Here is a 20,918-nt window from a genome sequence, read left to right as displayed (position 1 = left end):
GCCTGGTATTAAAGCCCACTACTGTCCGTGTATTTGACTTTCACTTATTTGAAAAGTGGCTCCGCTTACACTTGCTGAATTTTCTCCTTTCCAGATAGAATAGTCATTGTAATTTAAAAATAAGTACACGGTTATTTTGGAGATGTTCACAGAATTACCAATAAAAATAAAGTGTGACTATTAAGATAATTGGTTTTAATATTTCAATGTACTTTCATTATTTTTCCAATATATGCTCATACTTCATTTACCATTTTATTTTATTTTAAAGATTTATTTACTGATTTGAAAGTCAGAGTTACACAGAGAGGAGAGGCAGAGAGAGAGAAAGAGAGAGGTCTTCCATCCGCTGGATCACTCCCCAAATGGCTGCAATGGCCGGAGCTGTGCTGATCCAAAGCCAGGAGCCAGGAGCTTCCTCTGGGTCTCCCACGCAGGTGCAGGGGCACAAGGACTTGGGTCATCTTCTACTGCTTTCCCAGGCCATAGCAGAGAGCTGGATTGGAAGTGCAGCAGCTGGATCTCAAACCAGCACCCATATGAGATGCTGGTGCTGCAGGCCAGGGTATTAACCCGCTGCACCACAGCACCGGTCCCTTCATTTACTATTTTATATCCTACATTTTAACTTAAAAGTGTCATAAGTGTCCTCCTACGTTATGTAGTAGTCCTAGAAAATACACTTTTTCAAAGACATATTTCTTTGTATGAAGGATCTATATTTTATACTTTTCTTTAAATCAGTTGTATCAGACTTTTAAATACTTATTTAAATGTTTATATGCACCCATACACACACACATACACACACATACATACACCCCTACAAACTCACATAGAAGTTTGAATTTGAATTTCCATAATTAATAATAAAGTTAAAAACTCTTCCACATGTACATTAGCATTTCTTTTGTGTCATATCTGTTCAAATTTTCTATCCATCTTTCTTGAATAATCTCTTACTAATTCATAAGGGTTTAAATTTATATAGGCTGAGTACAGGTAGTTTATTGATTATATAATTGTACTGTTAAGACTGTTCTATCAATTTCTTTAAGATAGTTTTTATTGTAAGATTTTACTTACTTATTTGAGAGGCAGATCCATAGAGAGAGAACAAGAGACAGAGATAAAGGTCTTCCATCGCTGATACACTCCCTAAATAGTGGCAACAGCTTGAGCTGGACCCAAACGAAGCCAGGAGCTTCTTCCCAGTTTCCCACGAGGGTGCAGGGGTCCAAGGACTTGGGCCATCTTCCACTGCTTTCCCAGGCCATAGCAGAGAGCTGGATCTAAAGAGGAGCAGCCAAGACTAGAACCGGCACCCATATGGGATGCCGGTGCCACAGGTGGAGGCTTAGCCCACTACACCACAGTGCTGTCCCCAAGATGGTTATATGAACAGTGATTCTAACAACAAGATTAAGTTTACTAGGGTTTTTTTTTACTTTATGATTAATGCTTTTTGTATCTTTTTAAAGAAATCCTTCCCTGTCCCAAGGGTCATGGACATTTTCTCCTATATATTTATGCTAAAATCTATCTATCTATCTATCTATATATATATATATAGTTAACTTTCCCCCTTACATATTTAATCTAATGGTAATTGGCTCTTACATATGCTGTGTGGGAAGGGTTCAGATCTTGCCTCCCAGTATTAATACCACTTCTCTCAATACCATATATTAGAAAATCCATTGTGTTCTCAGTGATCTGCATATATATCCAGTGTCTGTATGTGCATGGGTGTATGTATGAGCTCTTTGATTTGTCTCATTGATTTATTTGCATATCCTGTGCCAGTGTCACACGGTCTGTTTTGAGTAAACTTATGTAGTTTTTACATGATTCTTAAATTTCAGCATTTTTTTTGTCTAATCCCAAGAATTTTATTTCTTATTTCATTGCACTGGCTAAGACCTCCAGACAATCTTGAATGGCAACTGATGATAATGGATATTCTCTTTTGCACTTATTTTCAAAGGGAAAGTTTTTTTTAAAGATTTATTTATTTGTTTGTTTGAAAGGTAGAGTTACAGAAAGAGAAGAAGAGACAGAGAGAAAGAGACCAGGTTTATTAGAAGGGAGCTGAATCAGAAGTGGAGCATCCAGGACGAACCCACACTCATATGGGATGCCAGTATCACAGGCGGTGGCCAAACCCACTGTGCCATAATGCCAGCACATAGTGTCTTTTGAAAACAATCTCTTTTCTTCCTCTAGCAGGTTTAAGGATTTTCTTACTATTTTTAGCTTTGAGTAATTTTAGCATCATATGAAGGAGGAGCCAGGAGTTTTATCTGGGTCTCCTACATGGGTAGCAGTGACACAAGCACTTGTGCCATCCTCTGCTGCCTTCCCAGGCCATTAGCAGAGAGCTGATAGGAAATAGAGCAGCTGGGACTCAAACTATTCTGTTCCATTGGCATTTGGATCTGTTTTTAATGCCAATATCATATTAATTATTCATGTATTATAGTATTTTAATTACTATTAATTACTATCTAATTAATTATACTATTTAAAGATTTCATTTATTTATTTGAGAGTAGAGTTACAGACAGTGAGAGGGAGAGAGAGAAAGGTTTTCCTTCCATTGCTTCACTCCCCAAATGGCCGCAACGTCTGGAGTTGCGCCAATCCGAAGCCAGGATTCAGGAGCTTCTTCCTGGTCTCCCACGTGGGTGCAGGGGCCCAAGCACTCGCACCATCTTCTACTGCTTTCCCAGGCCATAGAAGAGAGCTGGATTGGAAGAGGAGCAGCTGGGACTAGAACCGACGCCCATATGAGATTCCAGTGCTGCAGGTGGAGGATTAACCGATTGCGCCACGGCACCGGCCCCAATAATACTGTTTTAATTAATGAAGCATTATAGTATTTTTTAAAGGATTTATTTATTTATTTGAAAAGCATAGAAAGGGTTATCTTCTTCCACTGATTCACTCCCCAAATGGCTGCAATAGCTAGAATCTTGGAACTCCATCCAGGTGTCCCATGTGTGTGCAAAGGCCTAAGCACTTAGACTATCTTTTGCTGCTTTCCCAAGTGGCATTCCCAAGTGCATTATCAGAAGGTAAAACAGTAGGGGCCAGCACTGTGGCACTGTGGCATAGCTGGTAAAGCCACTGCCTGCAGCAGTAGCATCCCATATGGGCACTGGTTCGAGTCCCAGCTGCTCCACTTCCCATCCAGCTCCCTGCTAATACATCTGGGAAGGCAGCAGAAGATGGCCCAAGTCCCTGGACCTCAGCACCTACGTGAGAGACCCAGAAGAAGTTCCTGGCTCTTGGCTTCAGCCTGGCCCAGCCCTGGCCATTGCAACCATTTGGGGAGTGAACCTGTGGATGGAAGACTTCTCTCTCCTCTCCTCCCCTCCCTCCCTCCCTCCCTCCCTCTATCTCTCCCTCTCTGTAACTCTGACTTTCAAATAAATAAATAATTTTTTTTAGAAAATAAGAAAGTGAAGAAACAGGACTCAAACTGGCACTCTGATATGGGCTGCCAGGGTTACAAGTGGCGATTTAACCTGCCTTGCCATGATACCAGCCCCCAGTAATATATTTTAAAGTCAGGGAGTGTAATCCTCCTGCTTGTTCTTTTTGCTCACGATTGCTTTGGCTATTAGTGTTTTTTTGTGGTTCCATACATATTTTAGTGTTTTTTTTCTACTTCCTTGGAAAATGTTACTGGATTTTTAGGTAGGAATTGCATTGAGTGTGTAAGTTACTTTGAGTCATATGCACATTTTAATACTGATTTTTCGAATCCATGAACATGTAATGTCTTTCTGTTTCTTTGTGTCCTCTTCAATTTTTTTCTCAGTGATTTACAGTTTTCATTGTAGAGATCTTTCTTTCATTGTAGAGATCTTTCACCTTTTTGGTTAAATTTATTCCCAGATATTTTATTTATTTAAGTTATTGATTTCTTTTTCAGGTGATTCACTATTTGTGTATAACAGTTCTACAGATTTCTTATACCTGACTTATACCTGCATTCTGCAGCTTTGCTGAATTTACTGGCTCTGACAATTTTTTGGTGGATTCTTTGGGGTTTTCTTACATCTTTATAATTAGATTCAGGTTATTTTTAATTTTAATAAATCATTCTACATAGTTGTCACTTTATTCTTACTTGAATAACTTTCTAGTTTTTTTGAAAAAATATTTTGTTGCCTTTGTAAGCATATATTTTCTCATGGGTTATTGTTTATAGAAAGAAATACTACTAATTTTTGTAAATTTATCTTCAACAACTTTAACGAACTTAGTTTTTTAAAATTTTCTTGGTATTTCTAGTAAGATCATCTATTATCTGCATATCATTAGACTTATTCCTTCTATTTCTCCTACTTGTTATTTCTTTGCTTTTAATTATAACCAGGACCTCCATAACTCTTTTAATTGGTAACAGTGATAATAGATATCCATTTCGTTTTTCTATCTTACAAGGGGCATATCTAAAATATTTTTATTTAATGTAATGTTTGTTCTTATTCATGGTAATGTTTTACATATGCTACTTTGCAGTGCTAATTTTCTAAGAGTTATAAATAGGTATTGACCACATCATGCGGTTTTTCTGTCACGATGAACATTATAAAGTGTGATCTTATTTCATAGTGGTTGCACTGTGGTATATGGCTATTTTGGCCTGTGAGCTCATGTTCCTATTAGCTTATCAACCACTTTGGCAACGTGCCTGGGAAAGGGCTATGAGCCAGACACTAGTCTGTGCCTCTCAAGATGGATTAAGAAATAGGCGAGAGATGAGCCCCACGACCTGCAGATTCACTGCTGACAGCTGTTGTTTGTAATTGCTACCCAGGCAACTCTTGTCATCAGGATTTCATCTTTCAACATTTATAAAGCAACAGTATACATGGAATGAGTCTCTCTCTCTCTTTTGTTGTAATCTGCTAGCTCGGGGGGGGGGGGGTCTAATAGTTCAGGAGGTGGAGGACCAACACCTGAAGGCACCTGGTCAACCATAGTCCTCTGTGCAGCAAGACTTTCTCTTTATCCTGACTCTAACCCACTGACTGGCCTGGGCTCTTGCTCCCAGTTGTGCTCCAGCCCCAGGACCATGTCTTTCTGTGTCTCTAATACTGGCAGTGTCTAAATCCATATGAGCACCAGTTCCAGTCCCAGCTGCTCTACTTCCATTCCAGCTCTCTGCTAATGCACCTGGGTTATGTATTGATCAATTCATGAAAGCAATATATATTCATTAATTCCATATTCATGGTGAATTTCTAGATCATAAGCACTATAAATAATGATCGACCTTACATGCTTTTTAAAATTTTTTTACTTTTAAGAAAACAGTTCATCTAAAAACTCAGTTATTGCTTAAGTAATTCCTCAAATTATATATCGAGCTTCTGGTGCATATTAGGTATGTATTTTGTCAAGAGCTGACTGCACATTGGTAAAATTATCAAACATTCCTGTTCTCACTGGATCTATGCATATGTATATAGCATTACAAATAATAAATTCTCTTAAAAAGCAAAGTCATCAGAGGCCTAATAATAGGAAGACTATAATTAAGATTGAAGATCAAGTATAGTTTTCCTAGAGATGTGGTATTTGAGGAGAGGCCTAAGTGATGAGCAGAAATTAGCAGGGCTAGTGATGTTATTGGGGAGTGGCATATACCAGCCAAAGGGAGATCCCCTCTAAAAAGATTTTGAAGGGTGGGGAGAACTTGGTATGCTTGAAGGACTAGGGCTTTCTGAGCAGGTGGAAATAGGATGAGACCAGGCTGCAGAGGCGTGCAGAAGCTCTCCTGTTGGTCATAGTGTTAATTGCCAGAGAATTTAGATTTTCAGTAGTAGAAGGCTAGACCAGCTATCTCTCCAGTTGCTGAATAACTTAGAAGTAGCTGGAAGACTTACAAGATTGTTATGGTTGTCTAGGAAAGACATGATGCTGGGCTAAGAGTCCAATAATTAGATGAGGGCAGTTTTAAGACTTTTTTTGCCAATTTACCTAGACTAGATTTGGCCAATGATTGTATGGGGGGTAGAGGGAAAAAGATAACATATTTGGCATTTGAGAGCGTAACTGGCTTTATTTTGATGTCTGGAAATAATTTCAGCTGCCTAGTATCACTATTTTCACTGACATTTTCCATAAAAATAGCTGTTAGTACTGAGCACTTAATATTAGATCATTTTCCTGTGTTACAGTCCTCATCTTTCTATCAGTCATGAGTTGAGTAAAAGATTCAGATTAAGTAATTGCCTTGGAACATAAAACTGGGGTTCACCTTTCCTATGTTGATGTAGCGTTCCTCTCTTCTCACAGGGCAAATTTCATCCTGTCTTACTCTTTTCTCAAACTTGAGCTGCCTACCTTCTTAGTCACTTCCATAACTTTTTCTCCCAAGCTCAACATTGCAGAATTAATTCCAAAGCAAACTGTTTTCAGTGAGTCCTCACCCTATATCATTCTGTATCCACAGAAGATGTTTATTCGTCTTCTATGCCCACCAATTTTGTTTAGCATTTTAGACTTGCCACCGGCTGTGCCACCCATCATGTGAATTTGCCAATCATATACCTTTGCAGAGTCACTGGTCCTTCTTGCATGTATACATTTCAACATGTTTATTCTTCTTGTACAACATCCCAAAAACTGGTTGGGGAAATTGCTGTAGAATCCCTCAAAACTAGATGTGTTCATCTCATACCCAGCAAACCAATTACTGACACTGGGGTGGCAAAAGTAGATATTTATTCCAAAGCACACAGCAAGGAGCCAATCAGCTATCACTTAATTCCCAGGCTCCCCAAGAAGTTAGCGGTAAAGTTTCTTATGGAGATGTGTGTTCAGTCCATGTCCAGGTCCCTGGTTCATCTGCAGTGTTTATGGTCCTCTTTACTTGGTGGGTGATATTGTGTTCTGTGGGGAATTTTGATGATGGCGAGTGGGCTTCAGTCTAGGAACTGCGTACAGGTGGTAGTCAAGGAGCTGCCAGAGGTAAGAGGCAAGGGCTTGTCTTCCCCTCATGGGCCCTTGGAGGGAGTTCAGCAGCCATGCCAGATTTTGAACTTTTAAGCTTCTTAGAACTGTGAGAAGATAAGCTTCTGTTGTTAGAAGCCACTGACTATGTGGCCATTCATTATAGTTGCCACAAGAAACTGACACAGTCACTCATTCGTTCTGTGATCCCGAGAAACTTCTGAAAACTTTTTGGTTGGAGCTTGAGGTTCCTGGAAAGGAAGTGTTTCAGTACAAAGCTGAACATCAGCATGCTATCTATGGACAAAATAAATAACCTCATGAATCCAAAGACTAGGGCTGGTTGCACCACTTCCTCAATTCAGCAAATCACTTTTTTAAAAAGGTCTATTTATTTATTGAGAGGCACAGTGAGAGGTCCTCCAACCACTGGTCCACTACTCAAATGGCCACAACGGCTGGAGCTGGGCTGATCCAAAGCCAGGAGCCTCATCTGGGTCTTCCACATGGGTGCAGAGGCCCAAGCACCCCGGACCATCCTCCACTGCCTTCCCAGGCCAATAGCAGAGAGTTGGACCAGAAGAGGAGCACCCAGGACACGAACCAGCGCCCATATGGGATGCCAGTGTCGCAGGTGGAGACTTAACCTACTACACAGTGCCTGTAGTGGGTTAGTAACAAGTTTATTGACAATCATAAAAGCAGGGAAAGGAAATTTTAAGCTAAGGGAGGGAGGCTGGGACACTCAATCCTGATGGTATCTAGTATCTGCCTTCAAGGCACTGAATAGGGGCTGTACACAATAGTCCTTTGATGTAGATCTGATAATTACCTACAGATTCTGGAAACAGACAATCTGATGTTCTGTGCATGAATATGTATGTTTAGATGTGTGTATAAGTTATTAGAATTGCTGTCGAATATGGAGGATGACACTGGATACTGTGTATTCAGAGGTTTAAGCTGATTCTGACCCACGCCAGAACACTGCCTACTTCCCTAATCACCTTCCCAGCTTATTTTATTACCTTTCCTTAACAGCTGTGCTTTTCTTGTCAATATTTGCTTAGCTGTATTTGAGAAATATCTAACCTTGTACTTTTCCAAATAGTATTTTCAGCTTAGTCCTCCCATTTTTTTTTTTTTTTTTGAAGCTTAACTTCCGCAGAATAGGAAAGAATGAATATTTGCCTCTTCATTTTCTTTCAGATCTGGAATCATTGGGTGAAACCAAGATATTATCTCTAAAGAAAAGGCATTTCAGGACTGGCGCCGTGGCTCAACAGGCTAATCCTCTGCCTTGTGGCGCCAGCACACCGGGTTCTAGTCCCGGTCGGGGCACCGGATTCTGTCCCGGTTGCCCCTCTTCCAGGCCAGCTCTCTGCTGTGGCCAGGGAGTGCAGTGGAGGATGGCCCAAGTGCTTGGGCCCTGCACCCCATGGGAGACCAGGAGGAAGCACCTGCCTTCGGATCAGCGCGGTGCGCCGGCTGCAGCGCGCCTACCGCGGCGGCCATTGGAGGGTGAACCAATGGCAAAAGGAAGATCTGTCTCTCTCTCTCTCTCACTGTCCACTCTGCCTGTCAAAAAAAGGGGGGGGGCATTTCAGTCAAGTCATACTTACCCATGAAGACATGCCATGCCAACTTTCATTTAGCCCACATTTCTTATTCCACATCAAAAAACTGTGAACAGAAACCCTGTGAATGTAAGAAATGCGATAGGACCTTTCATCACTCAAAGCTTACTCAACATCAGAGAATTCATTCTGCTGAAAAACCCTATGAGTATAAGGAGTGTGGGAAATCTTTTAGTTGTGGCTCACTGGTTACTTGTCATCAGAGGGTCCACACTGGTGGAAAACCATATGAACGTAAAGAATGCGGCAAAGCATTCAGTTATAGTTCATATTTTTCTCAACATCAGAGGATTCACACTAGTGAAAAACCTTATGAGCATAAGGAATGTGGAAAAGCCTTTAATTATTGCTCAATTCTTAATGATCATTGAGAATTCACACTGGTGAGAAACCCTATGAATGTAAAGTAGGTGGAAAAGCCTTTACTAAAAGTTCTCAACTGTTTCCCCATCTGAGAATTCATACAGGTGAGAAACGTTCTGAATGTCAGGAGTGTGGGAAAGCCTTCACTCAACACTCCAGGCTTATTGAGCGTCAGAGAATGCACACTGGTGAGAAAGCTTACGAATGTAAAGAGTGTGGGAAGGCCTTCAGTAGTGCCTCAGCACTTACCAACCATCACAGAATTCATGCTGCTGAGAAACTCTGAGTGCGGCAAGGCCTTTAGTCAGAGCTCAGAACTTATCCAACACCAGAGGATCCATACAGATGAAAAACTCTATGAATGTAATGGATGTGGGAAGGCCTTTAACAGAGGCTCAAATCTGACTAGACACCAGAGAGTTCACACTGGTCAAAAACCCTAGGACTGTAAGGCATGTGGAAAGGCCTTTGGCAGCCGCTCAGGGAGACCTGGAAGAAGCTCCTGGCTCCTGGCTTCGGGTCGGCACAGCTCTGGCCGTTGTAGCCAATTGGGAAGTGAACCAGTGGATGGAAGACCTCTCTCTCTCTCTCTCTCTCTCTCTCTCTCTCTCTCTCTTTCTCTCTCTCTCTCTCCCCCTCTCACCCTTCCTCCCCTCTCCTCTCTCTGTGTAATCCTTTCAAATAAATAAATAAATCTTTAAAAACACACACAAAAATTTTTATTTTATTTTATTTTTATTGGACAGGCAGAGTTAGTGAGAGAGAGAGAGAGACAGAGAGAGAAAGGTCTTCCTTTTTCCGTTGGCTCACCCCTCCAAATGGCTGCTATGGCTGGCGTGCTGCGCTGATCAGAAGCCAGGAGCCAGGTGCTTCTCCTGGTCTCCCATGGGGTGCAGGGCCCAAGCACTTGGGCCATCCTCCACTGCACTCCTGGGCCATAGCAGAGAGCTGGCCTGGAAGAGGGGCAACCGGGACAGAATCTGGCGCCCCAACCGGAACTAGAACTTGGAGTACCGGTGCCACAGGCGGAGGATTAGCCTAGTGAGTCGTGGCACTGGCCTGCATTTTATTTTAAATAGTCATCATAATATGCATTCTTTACTATAACCTGCTTTTATCTTGCCAAAGTAAATAATGATTAATATTGCTCTAAGTATAGATCTTAATCAATTTTTTAAAAATGCTTTTTTTTTTTGACAGAGTGAACAATGAGAACAATGAGAGAGAGAGACAGAGAGACAGAGAGAAAGGTCTTCCTTTCCCATTGGTTCACCCCCCAAGTGGCCGCTGCGGTCAGCGTGTGCCATGCTGATCCAAAGCCAGGAGCCAGGTGCTTCTCCCGGTCTCTCATGGGGTGCAGGGCCCAAGTACCTGGGCCATCCTCCACTGCCTTCCGGGGCCACAGCAGAGAGCTGGCCTGGAAGAGGGGCAACCGGGACAGAATCTGGCGCCCTGACCGGGACTAGAACCTGGTGTGCCGGCACTATAGGCGGAGGATTAGCCTATTGAGCTGCGGTGCCGGCCTAAAATTGCTTTTAATATGCTGTTGGATTCCATTTGCTAGTATTTTTGTAGATTTTCACACCTATGTTCACAAGAATATTGGCTTGTAATTTTTTTTTCTTTTGTCCTTGTCCACAAAAACATTTTCAGAATGTCATGATCCCCTGAGAAGACCTCACACTGACCCCATTCATTGCCTGGCATACTGAGTAAGGGTACTGATGGATCACTCTTACATTGCCACAGAACGGGCTCAAGTTTTTGGATTGTTGGTTATGTCACCATATAGATCTTTGATATGTTTTAAGTACGGTATAAGTCAAATTCCAAGTTTGTTCTTTAGCACACATACTCAGTTTTTCTCAGCACATTTTTTTTCTTCAAATGACTCCTTTCTGCATTGATTTGGGCATCCTTGTCAAAAGGAATTTGACCATGTATGCAAATGGTGACAATCCAACAATCCAAAAGTCTCCTTCCTGAGTTATATCTCAAGAGAGTCTGAACAGTGTGTTTTTGGACCATGAGAAGGGAATTCCTTGATGTTCCATGGGAAATGGGATCAATAGGATTAGGAAAAGGAAGTTCAGTGTCTGTCCATGCACTTTTTACTGTCGTTACTGAGGGTACCAGATGAGGGTTACAGCAACTATGGTAGAGGAGACAAATTCTTGAGGAATAGATTCCAGACTGAGTTAAGTAATTCCTAGGGTGAACAGGAGAATACCTCTGAGTAGGGCAAGAGGACTGATTCCTGGCAGGAAATATGGATGAGTTTCCGGTTACTTGTCTTTCTATCTCTGGAATAGGAGCTTTAGATCAGATGATGAGGTGGAGTTCTTTTTTTCGATTCTGTGGCTGCCTTTACCCTGGAGTGGTGGATCCCAAAGCGTTACTCCCTGTAACTTTAAGGCAGAGTTAGTTGTATGTATTACCAAAAATGGACCTTCCTATTTAGGCAGTAACTGATCTGGGGGATATCTCCCCTCCGTGCCTTTAAATAGAAGCAGTCTCCCAGATGGAGTGGATGTAGTTAAGTCTGAAGGGGAGGGTGGCTCATGATTTCCATAGGTCATTAAGGGCCTTTCTAATTTTGCCTACTTGAGTATCATATAGATATTGTTCTGCTTCTTTGGAATCTGTTTCTCCCTCTGGCCTCCTCGGAACAAGTCTTCCAGGGAGTCAAAGTTCCTTGCATAATTTGGCCAGAGTTTTCTTTAGGGTCTTATTTCTTCTCTCTACCTGTCAAGATGATTATTGGTCTCCAGGCTGAGTGGAGGTGCCTGATCCCCAACTCCTTATAAGTATGTTCGGTATTGACAACCTGAAAACTAGGCCTTTGTCCCTCTGTATGGACTTAGGTAGTCCATATCTGCGGATGATCTCCTCCCGAAATATCTTAGAGAACTTGGGAGCTGTTTTAGAATGGGTGGCAATTGGGGCTGACACTGTGGTGCAGTGGGTTAAAGCCCTGACCTGCATATGGGTGCTGATTCCTGTCCCAGCTGCTGCTCCGCTGGTCTAGCTCTCTGCTAATGCACCTGGGAAAGCAGCAGAGGATGGCCCAGGTCCTTGGACCCCTGCACCCAGGTGAGAGACTCAGAGGAAGCTCCTGTCCAGATCAGCTCAGCTTTAGCCATCGCAACCATCTGGGGAATGAACCAGTGGGTGGAAGACCCCTCTCTGTCTCTACCTCTCTCTGTAACTCTTTCAAATAAATAAAATAAATCTTTAAAAAAATGGGCTTCTACCCATTCTGAAAATGTGCCGTTGAGAACCAACAGGTATCTAACGTTTTCTGCTGCTCTGGGCATAAAGGAAAAGTCCATTGCCAGTCTTTCCCCAGGCTTCCTTCCCCTACCTTGAACTAACCTGGGTATCTTTTTCCTGGGATGAGCATTAGGGTTATTTATGCAACAGGTTGGGCATTCCTCCATGGCCTCTTTACGGGGCTTTCATCTGTTTGCATAGCCAATTACAAAGGGCCTCCTGGCCTCAGTAAGCGCCTAGTGGGCCTTCTAGATAGCTCAAATTGCTGTTCTCTGGAAAGAATAGTTGTCGTGTGGACTATTCAACCATCCTGGATATTCTGTGCTTTTGAAAAAGACCCACTTGGGCAGCCTTTTCAGATTCTTAAGAGATAGATAAGAAGTTAAAGAGGTTTTGGCAAAGGAAGGAGGGAATGAGCACCATGAGAAAGAGGGAGTCCTCTTCAGCTTCCCTTTTATTACAGGACAAGTTCCCTGCTTACTGTTAGAAAAACACTGGATTCACCTTCTGAGAAAGAGGACAGTTACTATTACTACAGGCCTGTGAGAGAGAAGGGCAAGTCATATCAAGGCCCAAATCAATCTCCTCATATAGGGAGAGGTTTGGGAATTTATGGAATTAGGACAGTTGGGGCAGACCTGGATAAAACAAGTGACAGAACATGATAGGTGCAGGGGAAAGGAGTGGAGAAAGTTCTTGGAGGTTGATGACTACTGAAGCATCGTTGGAGGTGTGTCAGTTAACATTGTAATGAATGATAACATAACTATGGTACTCTAAGTTGATCTGCCCTGGCTCCAGTCTCAAGGTTGACTGTAGCTGCTTTTATCCAGTTTTATTGGAGACCCTGGAAAGACAGCTCAGCAGATTTTTTTTTTGCAAAAGAAACTACTATAGGATTGCAAGTTACTATGCAACAGGAGGCAAAGAACTATTATTGGCTGTTAGTATGTTAGGCAGCCGCAGGAAGTTTGATGTTAAGCAAAGAAGTGGGATCTTTCATTCATGGTTTCACTTTTAGCAACTCTGTTGGCCCTGTTACTGCCCTTTCTGACTTCTCTCTCCCCTCTGGTGACGTTTGCAGTGGACCACAGCCACCTTCTGTTGCTTCATCACTGCCTCTAGAAGGCACAAAAATTCTTTCCCATGTTTAATTACTTGATTGTCAGAAGTAAGCATTCCTCTTTGTTTCCAGATTGCCCCATGAGCACAAAGGATGGAATATGAATATTTTAAATCAATGTATAGGCAAATGGTATTTGCTTCCCTCTCTTCTAAAGCCAAAGCTTTCAACTCAGCCTTTTGGGGTTAGGTTCCTATTGGGTGGACTATAGCCTCTATTGTGGTATCTGTGGAGATCTCTCCACTTTTCTCTTTCTGGCCTTGGTACAGCAGCTCCCACTGGTGAATCAATCATTCAGCACTTTGGAGAGGTTTACTCTGGCAGTCAGGTCTGCTGGAATAAGTGTCTTCAGTGCCGTTATGCACTCACATTCAGCATCTCCCAAAAGTTAACTTTTCTGCTTCTTTAAAATGGAGGACAATACCTGCTATGACTTACAGACAGGGCCTTAGTAACTGCATTCCCATGGCAACCCCTGTCCTCTCAGGAATGTACAGATGAAATGTCAGGTCTGGCAATGCCAGCAAAAGGGCTTTCAAAAGTTTAGCTATTAATTAGTCTAGAAATGCTCACTTACAGTCTGGACTCTGGTCAAAAGAATCAGTGTCTTGTCCTCTTGGGAGTTCATGTAACTGAACTGTGAGACCAAAACTGGGTGTTCAGATTCTACTGGGCATTCCCAAGAAGCCCTTCAATTGTTTTAAGTCCCAGGAATGGGTAGTTTACAAATGGCCTTCTCTTTCCTTTGAAAATCCCCTCATCCTTCCCTCCAACAAGACCTGTTGGCTTGATATTTGATATTTTGACACTATAGTCCCTTGGACCCAAAAGATTAAAGATTGTCATTGTATTTGTATCTGAACTCCCCTTAGTGGGGTTTGCTATTAACATATCACCCATATATTGGAATAGCATCCCCTATTCCAGGGTGAATTCCTCCAAATCTTTAGCCAATACTTTCCTAAATAGAGAAGGAGTTTGTGAATTCCTGGGGGAGGACTGTCCAACATACCTTCTGTTTTTTCCCACAATGGGTTCTTGCCATTCAAAGAAAAAGAGGTCTTGGGACTCAGGGTTGAGAAACGAAGAGAAGCCATCCTGTAGGTCTAAAACAGAATACAACTTGTAATCAGGTGGAAGAGTAGACAGTAAGGAATATGGGTTGGGAACCACTTTATCAGTGTTTTCTGCAGCCTCATTTACTGTCCTCAAGTCCTGCAGTAACCTGTATTTGCCATTTGGCTGATTTACTGGAAGGATGAGGGTGTTACAGACAGATTGGCATGCCCTGAGGATACCTTGTTCCAGGAGTCTAGTTGCCACTGGCTTACTTCCTATGAATCTTTCTTTGAAAGGGGCTAGGTCAGACCAAAGTCAGGAGCCTGGAATTCCATCTGGCTGCTGATGTACTTGGGCTTCTGCACCCTTGTGGTAGACCTGGATGGATCCTGGCTCCTGGCTTTGGCCCAGCCCTCCCTAGCTGTTGCAAGCTTTTGGGGAATGAACTAGAGGAAGGGAGGTTTCTCTGTCTCTATAATAAATGGGTAAATAAAACCAAAGCACACAATCAGGAACAGTATTAATTTCACAACTATTTTTCATTGTCTTATTTATTGTAGGAGAGTGTATTTTCATTAGAATTTTCCAAGTGAACAAACTGTATCAACAATGTTTCATTTGTCTCATAATTACTGATAAGTCGAAAGAATTTTACTTCTCAACCAGCAATTACTGAGGGCCTATATATACTGTAGGTCAAACCTATTGGCCATATTTTAAAAGCTACTTCTGTAGGTGATCCCCCAGAATAAATGGCCATCCTATACTGTTCTAACACTCATAGCACTAATGTTAATTTTTGCCTATTTGTTTTTCCTTTACAATAGGATAAGTGTCTTCAGACTATCATAATACAATCACTTAGTTTTTGTTTTCTTTTTTTGGTTGCACTAGAAGTATAAAATGCAAATTTCTGAAACACTGACTCATGTCCAACCATTTTTAGTGACTTCTGAGAAAGGACCTACCCTTCTTTCTTTCCAAGTCTTTCACTCTCTTCCCGCCAGTGGAGACCCAGGGAACTTTAACCATCAGCACCCACTGACAGTCCATGACAACAAGATTCACTGGTCTTACCTGATTATCCTAGTAGGCACTTCCTACCCCCAGGGCTGACTTTGTAGGCATGCCTTCCAGGGCTCCACACTGGTTTAATACTCTGCTATTGCCATGTTCAAATTCTTATTGCTTTTTGAACAATTCCTGAACCCCAGATTCTTGCCACCCACTTCCCATTTTCAATAACTCACACCCAATCCCTGCACTCATCCTTTTGCAGGCCCATGCATTGCTCACCTTAGCCCTAGAGGCCTTCCACCCTGCAAGGCTGCTGTGCCTGCCTATCTGCACTCTCGGCTGTTGTAGCTGGCTGCAGAGGGCGCCCCTGTGCAGGATGCTGATGGGCGGGGATGTGTGATATTTGAGCCCGTTGACTTGTTTATTCCTGGGGGTGGACATTTTCAAAGGTTTTTTTCAAACTACATAGGCTCCAACTTCTTCTGGCACAGAGATTTTTGTTGTTCAGGTGGAACAAACGATTGATGATAACCTATTGCCATCCTTTCTGTGGGGACCCCATGGTAACAGTCATAGGACACCCTGATAGGGTATAGCAGACTGCTGTTTTGGAGAAGTTCTGGACAGCTTAGATTCTGCCTCCAGGTGGGGGAAAAAATCAGAGGCCATGGCAGGGGAGGTTTCCTTTTCGATAGGCAAAGTGGGTTTGGGTTCCCCTGTGTTGGAGTCTGGAAAGAGGGACTTAGTGGACAAACACATGGGAAGGGCAGAGATAGGGAAGGATGCTTAGTTAGGGAGAGCATGGCTCCAGTGGCACTTCCCAAGTTCCTGATCCACAGACACTCTGGGAGGTGTTTGTTGTTTGAAGCCACTAAGCTATGGAGGTAATGTGTTATTCAAGAATACAGCTTCCTTGCTGCTCTCCAACGTTGCAGGCACATTGTTCCTTCTGTCTGGAGTACTTTTTTCTAGATCATTACATTGTTAAATCTTTTATATATCTCCTCACCCTTTTTTTTTTCTTTTTTGCTCCTTGACAATTATCAATGATTCCTTTTCTGTGTGCTACTATATCCTAAGTACCTAAGAGTACCTGGCTTGAAATAAGTATTCTGCAGGTACTTGTGATTAAAGGAATGTATTCACTTCCGTGCCCCGCAGCAGACATGAGCCTTACTTAGATCCCTATTCCAACTAATTGCCTTCCTCACTCCTTTTTACTTTCAATTAAGTGTTTCCTCCATGAGCTGAGTGGATTCTAGATTGCCTCCCAGTGATCTCTGCTGACTGGTAGTCTGGAAAGAAAAATTCATTTGTGTAATTCTTCCTCACTGAGCATGGCTGGGACCAGTATTCTGATAGAACAAAAAGCAAAAGTGATGAGATATCATTTCTGTTATGATGCGACATAAAATTATAACTTCTGTATTGGTAATGGAATTTCAAACAAGCTACTATGATGTGAAACTACACTTTGGAGAGGCCCATTATGACAAGAAACTGAGAGTGGCCTCCAAACCGCAGCCTGCAAGAAACCAAGGCCCTTAGTCTAACAGGTAACAAGGAACTGGGTTCTGCCGACAGTCTGTGATCTTGGAAGCAGATGCTTTCCTAGTTGAGGATCAGAGGTGACTAAGCTCTGGCCAATACTTTGACCATCACTTTGTGAGACCCAGAACCAAAGGATTCAACTAAGCCCTGGGTGAGCTTCTGACTCAAACTGTGGGACCATAAATATGTATTGCTTTAAGCTGTAAGTTTGTGATAATGTGTTAGGTAGCATGAGATAATTAAATACCCAAGTTATTAAAGTTAAGTGCCCATGAATGCCATAATTCAATGTTTCTCATTACTCTATATTCTTCTGAGAAAAGAACACTTTGTTTTAGGGTTTATAATTAGGAGTGTGATCCAGATCTGAGGCCCATCCTTGGCTGACCGTCAGAATCACCAGGGATGCCTAAACCCTCTACCAGAACTAATCAATCTGGTACCTGGGCCTGCTAATAAGTACTTTTAAAAGTTCTGCTAAGTATCTTGCCCAAGATCTTTATAAATAAATAAATAATAACTTTATATTGGTAAAATCTGGCACCTTAACAAAGAGATCAAGTTTGATATTACCAATAAATCTTAACAGTGGTGAGAAAGAAAAGTTGATCTAAAAAAGGGCAAAGGACCTGAATACATATTTCTCAAAAGATGACATACAAATGGCCAGTACACATAAGCAAATGCGCAAGACCATTAATTATGTGGGAAATGCAGTTTGAAACCACAATGAGATATTGCCTTACATTTATTAGAAGATGTGGTAAAGATAACAAACGTGGATAAAGACGTTGACAAAAGGGAATTCTTATACATTGTTAGGGGGAATGTAAATTAGTGCAACCATTATAGAAAATACTACAGCAAGTTCTCAGATAATTAAAAATAGAACAGCCATGTGATCCAGCAATCCCACTTTTGGGTGTATATCCAAAAGAAAGAAAATCGGTGTGTTGAAGAGATATTTACATTGCAGCTTTATTTTTTATTTTTATTTTTTATTTATTTTATTTATTTATTTTTGACAGGCAGAGTGGACAGTGAGAGAGAGAGAGACAGAGAAAAAGGTTTTCCTTTTTCTGTTGGTTCGCCCCTCAATGGCCGCTGCGGCCGGCGCACCACGCTCATCCTTAGCCAGGAACCAGGTGCTTCCCCTGGTCTCCCATGGGGTGCAGGGCCCAAGGACCTGGGCCATCCTCCACTGCACTCCCGGGCCACAGCAGAGAGCTGGACTGGAAGAGGAGCAACTGGGGTAGCAGCTTTATTCAAAATGGCCAAGATGTGGAATCTACCAACATGTCCATCAAAGGGATGGATAGAGTGAAGCACCATTCAACCTTAAAACAGAAGGAAATCCTGTCATTTATGGCAACATGAGTGAACCTAAAGGACAACCACATGAAGTGAAATAAGTCAGGTACTAAGAAAAAAATTACTGCATGGTCTCTCTTATACCTTGTATGTGTAATCTAAAGTCGAACTCACAGAAGCAGAGAGTAGAACAATGATTGTCAGGGGCCAGGGTAGGAGAAAATAAGATTTTTAAAAAAGATTTATTTATTTGACAGGTAGAGTTACAGACAGTGAGAGAGAAAGAGAGACAGAGAGAAAGGTCTTCCTTTCCATTGGTTCACTCCACAAATGGCCGCCATGGCCGGAACTATGCTGATCTGAAGCCAGGAGCCAGGTGCCTCCTCCTGGTCTCCCATGCAGGTGCAGGCACCCAAGCACTGGGGCCATCCTCCACTGCCTTCCTGGGCCACAGCAGAGAGCTGGACTAGAAGAGAAGCAGCCGGAACTAGAACCCGGTGCCCATATGGGATTCTGGGTGCCACAGGCGGAGGATTAACCAAGTGAGCCACGGAGCCGGCCCCAAGATGTTTGTTAACATGTACAAAGTCTGTTATGATGAATATGGTTCAATATAGTTCTGGAGATTTATTGTAAGGCATGGTGACTATAGTTGACAATATACTATATACTTGAACATCGCAAGGACATTAGATCCTGAATGTTCTCCACACAAAAATAAGTGTATGAAGGGCTGGGTATATTAATTGGTTTAGTTTAAAATCAGTTTACAACATATACATGCATCAAAACATCAAAAACATCAACTGTACACTGTAAAACAGATATAATCTATTTGCCAATTATACCTTATAGTTTATATTTCATTGAGCTGCAGGAAAAAGACATATCAATACCATGTACTCTGATATGATGCACTGAGGATATGTCACTTCTTTGGTATTATGCATTACTGCATAGCCTCAATATAATCTGGGAAAACTTTAGGTCAAACACAAATTACACTTGATCTTAGCCAAAAGGCCAAGAAGCAGTCAAACACAAATTGAGGGAAATTCCACAAAATAACTGGCCAGTATTCTTCAAAGATGTCAGAGTCATAGGAGGCAAGAAAAGACTGCTATGGATTGAAGAAACTAAGAAAGAAGTAACAAGTGTGCTATGGGAATCTTGGATTAGACAAAGAACATTTGTGAGAAAACTTGAAACTTTAAAACAATTTTAAGAATATTTATTTGAGAGGCAGAGAGACAGACATGGAGAGAGAGAGAGCGACTCATTCACTGGCTCACTCCCCAGATGCCTACAAGCCCAGAGTTGAAGCCAGGAGCCCAAGTCAGGAGCTGGAAACTCCATCCAGGTCTGCCACAGGGGTGGCAGGGTCCCAGCCCAGGATGTGCATTAGCAGAATCTGGACTTGGGAACAAAGCTGGGACTTGAACCCAGGCACTCAGATATGGGATGTGGACATCCCAAGTAGCATCTTAACCACCCTGCCAAACGTGCAATGTCCAAAGCCCACCTCTGTTGAAATTTAAATATCTATGGTTTAAATATGACAATTATATCCACATTAATTTCCTTTTGATAATGGTTATGTAACATTAGAGAAAACTGGGTGAAAGCTATACAAGAACTCTTTTGTGACTTCTTTATGAGTCTAAAATTAATTCAGAATAAGATGAAGCACTTCTCTCTACTGGGGGTTCTCAAAGTCTCTTTTTGCTCTTCAGATCTACATATTTCCTTTTTCTCTCATGATAAGCCCAGGATTGAGCTGGGGAAAGGCTGTAAAATCAGGGCAAGATGCCATGTTGTCAGAAAATAGATACATTTTCAAGGTTTCATGCATTTTTGAAGTAGTTCCCCCTTTATTTTTCAAAGGACAAAAGCAGTATTTGTTATTAACAACTAAAACAATACAAAGATACATAAATTAAACAATTACTTAGACACTCTTCCACCAGGGTGACCATGTTAATACTTTGGTGTATATCCTTCTACACTTTTCACTTATAGGAACATATACATGCATATACACATATAGAGTTTTTTCTAAAAAATAGAAGCATGAGTATTAAGCAATTTTCCCTTTTCACTTAATATGCAACAAACACCCCCACAACTTAGTAGAATTCTATCTTCCCCTTCCCCCCTTTCCCAAATATCTCTTCTTACACATTGTAGATATACTTAGTTCAGTCATTTATGCTCTTTTCGTCTTTCCTTTATTTTCTCCCTCTGACCCCCCATATCTGCATCACCCACCTCCCCCAAACCCAGTAATACTCTTTTATATGTTTCTCCATGCACATAAAATCATATGTAGACATATAGTGACACATGTCTATCATTCATAATCACATGAAGACATTTTGTTGATGGTTTGTAAAATACATATCATGCTTTTTTCACTCAAAAAAAAAAAACATTGTGGAATTCCATTCAAGTCCACTAACATAGTTTAAACTTGTCTACTTTAATGCTGATATAAACATTCTATTGAATGGATCAAGTATAGTTCTTTCCTTCCCCCAATTTCCATACGGATGGGCATTTATTATTTTTTGCTATTATGAACAATTTTACAATAAATAACCATATTCATTTAC

The 20,918-nt window shown here is 41.7% G+C and overlaps 1 protein-coding gene across 1 annotated transcript in view; it reads right to left on the bottom strand.

The window, feature by feature from the left end:
• The window catches only part of LOC133747816 (zinc finger protein 568), a 187,629-nt gene that overhangs the window by 105,097 nt on the left and 61,614 nt on the right, over positions 1–20,918 (bottom strand). Inside the window, exon 8 of the mRNA XM_062176199.1 lies at positions 4,572–4,585. Within this exon, the coding sequence (XP_062032183.1) occupies positions 4,572–4,585 (14 nt within the window). The remainder of the gene's footprint in view (positions 1–4,571; positions 4,586–20,918) is intronic.

This window comes from Lepus europaeus, chromosome 19 (genome assembly GCF_033115175.1).
Source record: "Lepus europaeus isolate LE1 chromosome 19, mLepTim1.pri, whole genome shotgun sequence".
Taxonomy (NCBI): Eukaryota; Metazoa; Chordata; class Mammalia; order Lagomorpha; family Leporidae; genus Lepus; species Lepus europaeus.
Note: the sequence above shows the minus strand (reverse complement) of the source record. Positions and strands in the feature narration are given on the sequence as shown.